Source organism: Arachis duranensis, chromosome 8 (genome assembly GCF_000817695.3).
Source record: "Arachis duranensis cultivar V14167 chromosome 8, aradu.V14167.gnm2.J7QH, whole genome shotgun sequence".
NCBI lineage: Eukaryota > Viridiplantae > Streptophyta > Magnoliopsida > Fabales > Fabaceae > Arachis > Arachis duranensis.
The window spans coordinates 33,959,613-33,972,846 of record NC_029779.3 but is presented as its reverse complement, the minus strand read 5'-3'; the positions used below and the strand labels follow the sequence as shown (position 1 = coordinate 33,972,846).

Sequence of the window (13,234 nt, the reverse complement as noted above, 5' to 3'; positions counted from 1 at the left end):
ATTTACCTTCTGTTTCTTACTAGAGTATCAAGTCTTCATGTGCCAATTGTTATTCTTGGTTAGTCTCTTCTGTAGAATCATAGTTTTTCTTCTAGTATAAACTTCTAAGGTGTTTTCTTCTAATCCAAGCTATCTGAACTTGGACTTCCATAGATACTATTTCTTTTACACAAACTAAAGAAAAACCAAAAATAAATAAAATAGAGTAAAATGTACATAACAAAGAAATTTATATATGAAAAAAAAAGGAAAGAAGAGGCTATGGTGTAATCACTCACTGAGACTTGTTTTCTACTTGATCAAAAAACTAAATTGAATACAAAATAATTTAAATGCAGTAACCACACATTGATCTCCAATCATCTATATCTAATCCCCAATCTAAGTTTAAAAATGCAAACAATTTTAAATTAGTAGGAGTGAAAAGGTAACTCTTGATCAACCATTCCAACAAGATACATCAATATGTGTTTTACACATTTTCAATGAGAATTTAAAGGATGTTATATATTGACTAACTTTGTTAACTAAATTAAGTATACAATTTCAGGCCTTGTAACTCTTTGCTACTAACTGTATCACTTCACAACCACTTATCAAATGACTTTTAGTTAGTTTACAAAATGATTTGTAAATTTAGTTATTACAAATAATGTAAACTTTGAAAATGTTTCGTAATTTTAGAAAATAAGATGTAATGTACAAACTATTAGAGAGAGAAAACGTGTAACATTATAATAAACGTGTACATGAGCAATATCAATATGGAGAGATGATGTATGTCGAACAAAATCTACAAAATTATTTTATTGGAAAGCAAAAAAAAAAAATTACAAATATATATGTAGTTTACATATTAGAAATTTAATTTTCTGAGAATAATCAATGTATCTCCATCCATCTGGTGGAGATAAACTAATCAATTATTAAAATAAAAAAAAAAATCTTGAATCTTGTCTTAACCAAAATTCAAGAAGTACATCAAAGTAGTTTTCGAGAATTTAATTGAAAGTAACAAATTTATTTTCCACCATTTGAAAAAGCGCACATATAATGATATTACACATAAACACATATGGTAACTCTTTTAATCAAGCAGTGGGATAAGAAGCATCCATGGCGATTCCACACAAACCAAGACCAGCACCAATACCTCGCTTCATCCTAATGTATCCATTCTCACCCCATTCAGTACCCCATGAATTCTTAATAATCCAATAATCAGTTCCATTCTCAGTACCATAACCAACGGCTAGAACACCATGGTCAAGCTCAATTCCACAGGGTCCATCATAAACACCACTTTCGTAAGAGAACATACTATCTGCTTCAATGGCAACCGCTATGGGTTGGTTAGCGAGAGCTTTCATGAGCTCGGTCTCGTTGTTCGCCGGAACCATCTCGTAGCCTTTGATCTGAGCAACTACGGAGGCTTCTTCCGTTGCATTGCATACACTGTCTGTTGCGTTGTAAGGGTAGTTTGCGTCGCTGTTGATTCCGCCGTTTTTCCAAATGTATTGAAATGCACCTTCCATGTAACCGCCGCTACATCCCATATCCCTACCGTGTATGTCACAACTCACCACTTGTTGCTCGGAAAGTGACACCAGTTGTCCGGTGGTTAAGGCGTGGATGCCCTCCACCGCCGCCACCGCTGAAAATGCCCAGCAACTTCCTGGTTTTGCAAATAATTCATAATCACATGATTGACTACTCTCAAAAGAGTGAAGTAATAATGAAGAGATAGATTCATGATGCTACAAAGTACAAACTAGATGAAAAATATCAAAAGAAACAACCCACCACCATCAACCTGAATCTAAAACTAAACCAAAAAATCATAAAGTCGCCGAGTAATAAAACTATTGAAGTTATCATCTAATTTCTTATTAATAATTAGTTACTGGAAAGTATTGTAAAAAGCAAAAAAACCATCTAAATAAAAAAAAAACTCAACTAATAATAAATTAATTGTTATGTATTTATGTATAAATAAATGTTATTTAATTTATTTTAAATAAATATTTTTATATTTTAATACATATTTTATATGAATGATAATAAATTTTATGGTTGACATATATATATATAGTGTGTGTGTGTGTTTTTTTTTTACATATGTATATAAAAAGACATGCATACTTTGTATTTATATTCCAAATTATGTATCTATCTCTATCTTATTTCTATATTGTTATCTTATGTAATTGTGAAAAAAATATAATAATGAAAATAAGAAATGCGAATGCCAATATATAAAACAACTATATGGATATAGATTTACATAACCATTTATTTCAATAAAAAAAATTGAAAATGAATTTTGTGAATACCAATAGAAAGTGACAACTAAAAGTATACGACCTAATTAATAGACTTTGGCTTCATATTTTTATTTTAAAGATTTTATAATAAAAAATTAAAAACTAAACAAATTAAACTATAAGCACATACATGATTTTATTGTTCTCATCAGTTTTTCCTCTAATTATATAAAAAAAATTAAAAATGAAAGTAAAAATGAAATGTATGTAAACCAATCATGCCCTAATATTATTATAATAACTAGAAATAATTCATATAATTCTGTAATATTATATTCCTGATCTTACCACAATCGCCTTGGTCTTTAACATTAGTAACAGCTCCTTTAGTCCTCCAATCTATGGATGAAGGAATGGAATCAACATTTGCATACTTAAATGTTGTTGGTGTTGATGATACACTCTGTGACCTCTTGAATCCATTTAGGTAAGCCTTAAGCTCCTTAGTGGTCTTGTCAGTTAAGTGGTTAACACCAAGTTTATAAGACTTGTCCCCAGCAGCATTGAAGGATTCAATGTATTCTACATTCTTCTTGAATATCAAGAACCGTTCTTGCTTCTCCTCATCATCTTTATAAACTTTGCCATATTTAGTCATCCATTGCTCATGCCTTTCTAGCATAATAATAGTATTGGATTCTTCATCATTGAGTTTTCGGGACAACACTTGGGAAATCCCAACTACAACAATGACGAATAGTAATAGCTTTTGGCCAGTGAAAGCCATGCCTAGCTAATTAATAAAATAGAAGCTTGTGTTAGTATGAATTATGAACCAATGGCTTCGTAGTTTATATAGAGATCTCCACTTCAATTTTGAATTAATTATTTAAGGAAGATATATATAGTTTACTACGTACCTTTTATATCATTGTCCTTTTTTTTTGCATTTTATTTTCTTAAATTTTAGTATGCGTTTAATTATTAATTTGTTAATTAATTATACTCCTTAACTTTCCAAATTTATTTATTTTTATTGAGAGATTATTATGTCAATAAAATACATATAGCATAAAAGTAATTTTAAAAGAGAGAAAAAGTTATTAGTAAGATTTCTCTTATAATAACTTTCAAATGAATTACACATCTGAAAACAATAAAAAAAAATTAATTACATACTAAGATTTGTCAGTCATTATATATATTATGTATAAATATATATGTAATTTAATTTAATTTTAATATATATGATATATTTTAATATATATTTATATTAATGATTAATAATTTTAGTATACATCTAATATATTTGAAAAAAGAAATTAGAGGAGAAAAACCGTAGAGATAAACAAAGTTAAGGAAAGTAAATTACAACTTTTTCTTAGTTTAATAATGCTGGATTGATTTTTTTCCGGTTGGATTAACAGACATGATGTAGCTAATTCAGCGGGTTTAATGACTAATTTATTACAAATTAAAGTTTTATTTAAAAATTTATCTTTGTCCATGTTGGGCCAACTGTGGGAGAAATGAAGTGAAGAACATAAGCTGAGAAGACACCACATCCAACTCAAAACTTTAAAGTGTCAAGTTAATGGGTCTCTCATCTTATAAACTCCTCACTTTTTCTTGCTTTCTTTTACGTGAGACTAATTTCAACACTCCTCACACTTGCAACATTAACAGTCCAATAAATTATTGCATACAGTATGTTAAAGTACAAGAATGGAGCTTTGTTTCAATTATTGAGACCGTTTACCACTGTTTTGAATTTTAAAAGAATTAATGGGGCATTGTTGGAGGGGTTGGAGCTTTGCTTAATTAACAATTTGACATTGTTCATCTAGTTTTGATCGCTTGCCGGTAAAAGTATGTTGTTATCCGCTTTTTTAAACACATACGAATCATATTAATTATAGGGAACATTGCCTCCAACTAAAAGAATTAAATGCATAAGAATCCAAATATACGAAAGAAATTCAGTGTTGTATCCTTTCGGTTAAAGTTTTCTTTATCGGATTTATAGAGGTTGACATTCAACATATACAGCTATATGTTACCTTTGGACTAACATTAGTCTATAAAACAAGATATCTGTGTAAATATTTTACACTTTTATGTGAAAAAAAATTATTTCCTCTTTTTTTATTATTATTTTCAATATAAAAATAAAAGATATAAAAAATTATATACAAATTAAAATTGGCAAATATATTTTTTTTTTAACCCATTGACAATCTATATATTATGTAAAAGCGTTGTTAACAATAGATAATGGGTAGTATGTACTTCATATGGCATAAAGAACATATATATAATAGGTATGAACAATGAAGATATATTAATTCAAAATAGAATTATGATACTTCTATATTGATATTAGATAATTATTGTTGGTGGAGAGTGTAGTAGTTCATCCACGGCAAATAAAACAGTCATGTTATGGAAATAACAATCCAAAATTTAAAATTATTTTATTTAATATTTATAATTTTATGTATGTAATATATTATGTTTATGTTACATATTTATTATATTTATAATTTTATACTATTTTAAACTGATCTTTTATTTTTTTTTTAAGAAAAATTTTTAGAGACTAATAATTTTTAGTATTTTTTGTCATTATTTGATAAACTATATATTTTTTTATATAAAATCATGTAAATATGAGTGTAAATTATTATTAGTTAAATACTAGTTAAAAATAATAATATTTATTGATCATATAACATTATTTTTTTAATAATTTTTAATTCGAATATAAGAGCACAATGTTTCGTCTCATATTATTACTTCAATCACTATCCTTAGAATTGGGTTTTTTCTTTTAAAAAAAATGCATTTTTCAACTAGAGAAATCCAAGTATGGTTGCTTGAGTATGAAGCAACAGCAGCACAAAGATTTATGACCAGCAATATTAAATGCAGCAGCAGTTTAAAGAATGAGGAAAGGAAACTTGAAAGCAGAGATCATGAATGAAAACTATCAATGATAAAGTGTATTACAGAATCATCTCTCAAAGAATAGAGCAAAGAAGCCTATTTACTTCATCACGAAGATTCTTTGCTAAGCTTAGTTCTAACTTCTAACTGCACTAATAACTGACTAAACAAGCAAAACAAATTCCTAACTACTTTCTTTCACTTTAAAGTCCACGTTGACTTTCTTTGGGTACCTCATCCTTAACACCAACCCTCTCAAGTTATAAAATTTGTTCAAAAGAAAAAGGAAAAGTCTATGTGCTGATTACTAAAATCAACATGTGAAGTTGACACTATGTGGCAAGCTGTGATTTGGACGTATGTAAATAATCTTTAACCACAACGATGGAGTTGATGAAACAACTGTGACGTAGTCAGATATATTTTATTTTCTATTGGAAAAATGATGTTAATTAAGTGTAATTAAGTAATTAAGCTTAAAATATTTATGGGCTGAACTTTTGACATGTTGATAGGATGGGTCAGGAGTGATATGTCATGCCAAAAAATTTATTACAATCATATTGCAATTATTCGTATGGACTATAAATACACCAGAAATATAAATAATAATCTATTACTAAACATTTTACTAACCCTATAATCATATTACAATTGGGTAATAAAACCTTAGCTTCTCAATTTATTTTAACATGTATTTAACTATTGTCCGAATTAAATTTCATTATATTAACCCTTACTAGCACCTCATTAAATATCTATTATAATATATACTTATTATTTTTTCAAAAAAATAACTCACTCTAGTCATTATATATTTTTTAAGTAATTACTGTTTATTTATTTATTTGTTAATCTAATAATTTATTTATTTATTTTTTAGTAATAATTTATTATTTGAGTAATAATTTATTTGTTTAGTTAAAAAATATTATTCAAATAAATAAATAAATAAAATATTTATTATAATAAATTTATTTGAGTAATAATTTATTATTTTTGTTGAATTATGACTCAAATAAATCTATTACAATAAAAAAAGTCTTTTTTATTTTTAATTTATTTGAGTAATAATTTTTCAAGAACAATAAATTATTACTCAAGTAAANATAAATTATTATTCAACGATAAATAAAAAAATAAATTTATAAATGAATGGTAACTAATTCAAAAAACATATAATGAATAATAATCGTTGTTTTTTTTTTTCAATACCAACTACATCTTATTATAGATATTTATTTTATATTACTTCATAAATGGTAATTAATTCAAACGTCTATAATATATTAAAATCTTTTTGGTAAGATAATTTTTTTATTAATTAGGTAAAATATTAAATTAGTCTTTACGTTTGGGCGTAATTCTGTTTTGGTCCTTAAGGTTCAAAATGTCCTATTTGAATCCAAAAAAAAATTCTTTAGCTTCAATGTAGTCCTACTGTAAGATTAAAGTTAAATAACTAACGAAACATCGTACATAACAACAGTACAAGAACAAAGTCGATAATTTGAGAACAAATACAAGTTCAACAAAGTACTTGTTTAGGAGCCATTATCTTGATAAAAAAAAATCTTTTTTTTATTGTTTAGGGTATTTGAAAAATTTCTAGTAGTAAAAATAAAAGTACTAGAAAAATAAAAAATATCTTTTCTTTAAAAGATTTTTTCTTTAAAAAAAAAGATGTTTTTTAGGTAATAAATAAACAAAAAAGTACTTTTATTATATCGTTATACCCAAATATAATTAATAGATAAAAAGATCTTAGTGCATGAGATATCTAAACATAAACCTACTTTTAGGTTTTTATAACATCTTTTTAGTTCTATAGAAAATATTTATTTAAATTATAAGAAAAATAATAAATAAATATTTATGTATTTACATATATAAGACGGAATTCGAACCCCCAATACTTGTTTAAGAAGACTAATAAGTTAATTATTAGACCAACTTAACTTGATTAATACTTTAATTTTTTTAATAATACATAGTATTCAGATTTTCCGCCTTATTTGACCATTATTTTTGACATGATATTCTAATTTGTGAAAATTACCAAAAAAGAAAGCATGCTATGTCACTCCTGGTTCATCAGCGTGTCAAAAGTTCAGTCCAATAACATCTTAAATTTAATCACTTAATCACACTTAATTAACCTCCTTCCTCCAACAAAAAATAGGATGTATGTGATTCTGTAACTGTTATTTTCTCAAACCCGTTATCATAGTTAAAGATTTTTTGCACGCGTCCAAATCACAGCTCGCCACATAATATCAACTTCACATGTTGATTCTCGCGGTCAGCACCATAGACTTTTTCAAAGAAAAATATACGTGGGCATGAAAATTACATATTAAAAATTTAATTTCTAGAAATAGTAAATATTCCCATTTGGAGAGAGAACAATCAAAATTATAAGGTAATTCTTCTGGTATCTTTCCAAACTTTGATGGTAAATTATCATTTAAGTATTATAGATCTTTTTTACATACTTTTAATCATGCAAAATAATTATCTAACATATGGTTAAAATTTGATAAGAATAAACTTGTGCGTACTGAATATTTTATAGAAGTACATAAGCATTTTCTAAATTTTAAAATCTCTTAAAAAGATAAGTTAATTATATAGAATTTAATTCAAATATAATACTCTCTATTAAATGAAATATATGTAAAATGATTTATTTCATATATATTAAACATGCGTACAATTAAACTTGTAATATATGAAAAAAAGGAAATTTATCCTACGACTGCGTGTATGACATAATTGCCAAATTATCATAAGCCAATATAATTCATTAGGTAGACATGAATAATAAGTTGAATTTTCGGTCCATATAAGGTGAAAAAAAAACAGTCCATTAAAAATTACTTTTCTAAAAATTTTACTTTTATTTTTTATACTTTAATTATCTACCTTCTAACTTTTTTACTGTCAAATGCTCTCTCCTCAAATTCTCATTGCGTCATTTGTCTCTCCGTGGTCAACAGCCAGCCGCCTAGTTTTTTTTTTCCATTAAGCTGTCAGTTTAGAATAAAAATAATTATTTATATACATATTAAAATGAACATCTATCAAATTTTATTGTATCTATTTAAATCTAATTTAAATTAAATAAACATTTATTTTAGAATGAAAATAACTATCCACGTATCTAGTAAAATGAACATCCAGTAAATTACATTATACTTACTTAAATCCAATCCAAGTTAAATAAACATCCACTTTAGAATGAAAATAATCATCCGTACACTTAGTAAACTACTAGTATGTCTATATCTCTATTTTATTATAATATTTTGATTATTTTCATCGGATGAACCACTCTCCATCAATCATGGCTCATATCATTACCAAAATTTGGTCACAACTCACCATTTGGAAATCACACATACAGACGACAAAATCATAGCAATATTTCACTACTCTAATGCAAAAGTGGACCGGCAACGTCTTCGTTTGGAATGCACGACGCGGCGCAGGGAAGAAGAGGACTAACGACGGCTTCGCTTGCATGGTCAGTGATTGCTGCGGCACGCGGGGGAGGAAGTTGTGATGGCGCGACGCAAAGAAGAAGAGGACGAACGGCGGCTGCCCTTGCATGGTCGATGATTGTTGCAGTGCGTGGGAGAGGAAGCTGTGATAGGGAAGTCCTTACTCCTGAGTGAGAACCAGAGGACCCTTACCTTGTTTGAAATTCATAACGTTTTCACAATGGTAATTTATTCCATTCCATACTCCAGGAGTTGGCACAGTGTACCTAAGGCTGTATAAAATTGTCTTTCTGGATACTAAACGTGCTTCCAATTGCTGCTCCTCCAAAGTGTTCTTCAGGACCTCCAATTCTCACGCTCAAGCTTTGAATCTCGTTGTTAACGAATGTCATCCACATTGTTGTGATCGGTGTGTTTATGCTGGACGAAGGCTAGTGAGAGATGAAAAATGCTGCTAAAGAAAGAAGGAAAATATTTTTTATAATAAAATTAGGACTAGTTGGAATAGTATTTTTTTAATAAATTTTTTAAATTTAAATTTAATTTAATTTTTTTTTAATTCGTTGTTCGCATTGGTTACTATATGCATTGTTTTTCTATACTTTCTCTTATGTTTATTATATCATTATTACTATTATATATTAGAGAGTTATTAACTTAAATAGTGGGATAAGATGTATACATAGCAATGCCACATAAACCAAGATCAGCACTTATGCCTCGTTTGATTCTTATGTAACCAGCCTCATCCCAATTAGTACTCCATGAATTCTTCACAATCTAATAATCAATTCTATTTTCAGTTGTACCATAACCAATCGCAGTATCATCATGGTTAAGATTAGTTCCACAAACTCCATCAAAAACACCACTCGAATAGTGTAGTAAATCAAGCAAATTTGCTTGAATAGCAACCGAAACTGGTTGGTTAGCCACTGCTCTTAGAAGTTCTGTCTCATTATTTGGTGGCACCATCTCATAGCCTTTGATTTGAGGAACTTTATAGGCTTCTTTTGTCGTATTGCATCTACCATATGTTGTTAAATTGTAAGAGTAGTTTTCTTCACTTGTAATTCCTCCATTTTCAAATAATGCACCTTCAATGTAACCACCGGCACATCCCCAAATCTCTACCATGTGTGTCACAACTCACCACTTCTAGCTCCGACATCTTACCACAAAATCCTTGGTCCTTGACAGGAGTAACAGCTCCTTTAGTCCCCCAATCTAGGATTTTTAATTTTAATAAATAAAAAATATAATAATTACTGAAATAAATAAATTAAAAATTATTACCAAAATTCACGACCCTTTCTTATTTCGTTTATACTGTAAACGAGATAAGACATGTAGACATGACACGTATATATCTCGTTTACAGTGTAAACGAGATACAATGAGACAAATTTTCAATAACTATAAAAGGATGTGTAACCTTTGACATTCTCCACAAATATTTCATATCTTCTTTTGTCCCGTTTTTCTCACAAAAACAAGGCAACAATGGCCAGTAACAGCGTATATATAGTTGTGTGAGTCTACCCCAATTATCGTATGAAAAATAGAGACAATGGGGTGATATTTGAGTGTGAGAATCCAATACTGTTGCGGACTTAGCATGTAAGTACGTTGTCGGAGTTGAAGAGTTTGATAGTGAACAACCTCGGTGGCACAGAAACGAGGGAGGTTGGAAGGATGGGATATAGGTTGCTGGCACCTATGGGTAATGGAGTTTTCCAGTTTCAACTATTTCGACTTCTAGGGGACGAGTATATGCAACTCATGTTCGACATCCATGGAAAAATTATGGCGAAACAAGTGATGGAGCTTTCCATCGAGGTTGGAGATGTTGATCGTGGTGGTTCTGTACACTCGACCTATGTACAGGACGACCGACCTCTCGCACTACCACCCATTCATGCCGCCATTCTAGTGAAAGAGGGTGGAGGAGGGTGACGAAGAGTCAGATGAAGATTACGTGGCGGATAGTGTCGATAGTAATTTGTCTGAAGGGGTGATGAGGAGGAGTTTGTACCAGAGACGCCCACCGAGACTGTGGCGTGCCATGTCTTGCCTCCCCCCACCCAATTTCGACGCTATCGGCAATACCAAGTCACTATCATACATTAGATCTGGACACCATGCATGAGAGGACTCTGTTTTTCAACACGGGGGAAGAAGATTACAACCTAGACGGTGGGGTAGAGTTTCGGGTCGGCCACAGATTCAAATGCCGAGATGCAATGCTGCAGGGTGTGAAGAACTACAGTATTCACATGAGTGCTGAGTACTGGGTGATCGAATTGAACCGATTAAAGTACCATGTGCAATGCCGTCAAGCTGCAAGTGGGTGTCCATGGATATTGGTGAGTTCAAGTTTAATTGAGCTTTTGAGTAGTTCTGTGCAATATATTTAGTAGTTTCGAAATATGACTGAACCAATGCTATTTTATTTCGTTAGGGAGGTCTGGAGGGTTGGTGGAGCACACAGTTGTTTACCCACCATGTTCCACGACCATTGATAGTTGGATTGCAGTCTCATTTACAAGGTTATACTACCGTTGATATAGTCCAACCCCTTCGTCAGCATCCTAGTCTTGCAAGGTGCGGTTCGAACGAGTTATCACTTCAAACCCTCCTATAGAAAGGTCTGGATGGTAAAATAGAAGGCAATTGCACAGATCTACGGGGATTAGAAGGAGTCATAGGATACATGTAGATCCCTCTATCTGGTGGACACCACTGAAAAAATCTTTGGTAGATCCAAGATATCAATAGCGGAGTGCAGCCCGCAATGTCCATGACGCCTCAGTGTACTGCCGAACACAATGACTGGTACATCCAGGCAAGCACGGCCGAGCCCCAGGACAAAATCCGACACCGCCCAAAGTCCTGAAGAAGTGGGAGTCAACGTAAGTGAACCAAATTGTTTGACTTATCCGTCATTAAATATCCTCCGATCAGTAACATAATGTAGCACCTGGCGTACTGTCAGAGGGTCTTTGGGTCGTCTGTAGGGGACATCTGGCGGACACAGTCTCGCAGCCATACAAGTTTCAGCGTGAACGACTCCTTCCTCTGCGTCGCCTGTTGTGGAGTCACCGAAGGCCTGGTACCTAGCAACCGCTCCACCAACTGCCACGTTTCTGTGTGGTACCACCTACCGAAGTTACGGAGGCACCCCCAACTAGGGCCCCATGTGTGCGCAGCCCTAGGTGGTATGCCACGTCCTTTAAGGTGATAATGACCTCACCTCACGGGAGATGAAATGTGTGGGTCTCCAGACACCATCGTTCCACGAATGCCGTAATCAGGGAATTGTCGAATGTGAAATCTTTGAGGAGCACCTTGTCACCGAATCCAGCCTCAACCAGATACGGGACAATGGCGTCGAGTGGAGGAAGGGTGTGACTCACTCGTCTGGATAGTAAAAAGCGAGACTTCTGAAGTAAAAAAAATTCAAAATTATCAAGAAATAATTTTAGTATAACAATATTAAAGTTACACAAATATTTCTTCCTAAATTAAAGATATTTCTAATTAAGAAAATATTTAGATCTTCAATTACATATTTTTAAGACAAATATTATTCTTTTAATTTTAACATATTTGATACTAAAAAAACTTAACTAAAAAATTATAATAAGTAGTAACAACGTACCACATGTAAAATAGAGTTTCAAACTAATAATTATATAGTAACAACCTACCACAAGTAAAATAACATACTGTTCCAAATTTCTATCAGTGGCCTATTCCTAACGCTACAAACTGTATTCTTGTCCTTCACGACTACCATAACCATAGCTACTTATAAAAATATATCTATATGGGATTGCACAAAATTCAACACAACAGAACTAACCTCAAAGTTGGCTGCTCCAACGTAATGGGAAGTCTCATTCAGCCTGTTGATGTCTCCATCGTTTCTCGTCTGGCACGCCATCGCAGTATTTGTCAATAATATGGTCAGAAATGGATAATAAAGAGTAGAAAGTGGTTGAAAAGGTCAAATTCGGACCCAGTCAAACGTTGTCAACGACATATACTTATAGGCGTGCACCAGTCTTATCTCATTTATAGTGTAAACGAGATATACACGTGTCACGTCCACGTGTCTTATCTCGTTTATACTGTAAACAAGATACGTACAAAATTATCTCGTTTACAGTGTAAACGAGATAAGAGATTATCACAGATTTCGATAATAATTTTTTAATTTATTTATTTTAGTAATTATTATATTTTTTATTTATTTAAATAAAAAAAATCCTCCAATCTATGGATGTAGGAATTGAATCAACATTTGCATACTTGAATGGTGTTTTTGTAGACCCAATAAGCTCATGTGACCTCTTATTGTATCCATTTAAGGAACCCTTAAGCTCCTCAACGGTTAGGTCAGTTAAGTGGTTAATACCAAGTTTATAAGACTTGTCCCCAGCAGCATTGAAGGATTCAATGTATTCTGCATTCTTCTTGAATATCAAGAACCGTTCTTGCTTCTCCTCATCATCTTTA

At 31.1% G+C, this 13,234-nt stretch overlaps 1 protein-coding gene across 1 annotated transcript; it reads right to left on the bottom strand.

The window, feature by feature from the left end:
* Nucleotides 1-1,091: 1,091 nt before the first annotated feature.
* Nucleotides 1,092-3,051, bottom strand: LOC107462368 (ervatamin-B). Its single transcript, XM_016080936.3, has 2 exons — nucleotides 2,613-3,051; nucleotides 1,092-1,675 (listed from the first exon to the last, which is right to left on the bottom strand). Exons 1-2 carry the CDS (start codon nucleotides 3,049-3,051, stop codon nucleotides 1,092-1,094), a joined length of 1,023 nt encoding a protein of 340 aa, XP_015936422.1.
* Between the last annotated feature and the right edge of the window lie 10,183 nt (nucleotides 3,052-13,234).

Excerpts from the sequence above, each read along its gene's own strand:
- LOC107462368 (XM_016080936.3), bottom strand. The coding sequence starts at position 3,051 with ATGGCTTTCACTGGCCAAAAGCTATTACTATTCGTCATTGTTGTAGTT. Across the intron at positions 1,676-2,612 it reads TAAAGACCAAGGCGATTGTG|GAAGTTGCTGGGCATTTTCA; the intron begins GTAAGATCAGGA and ends TTGCAAAACCAG.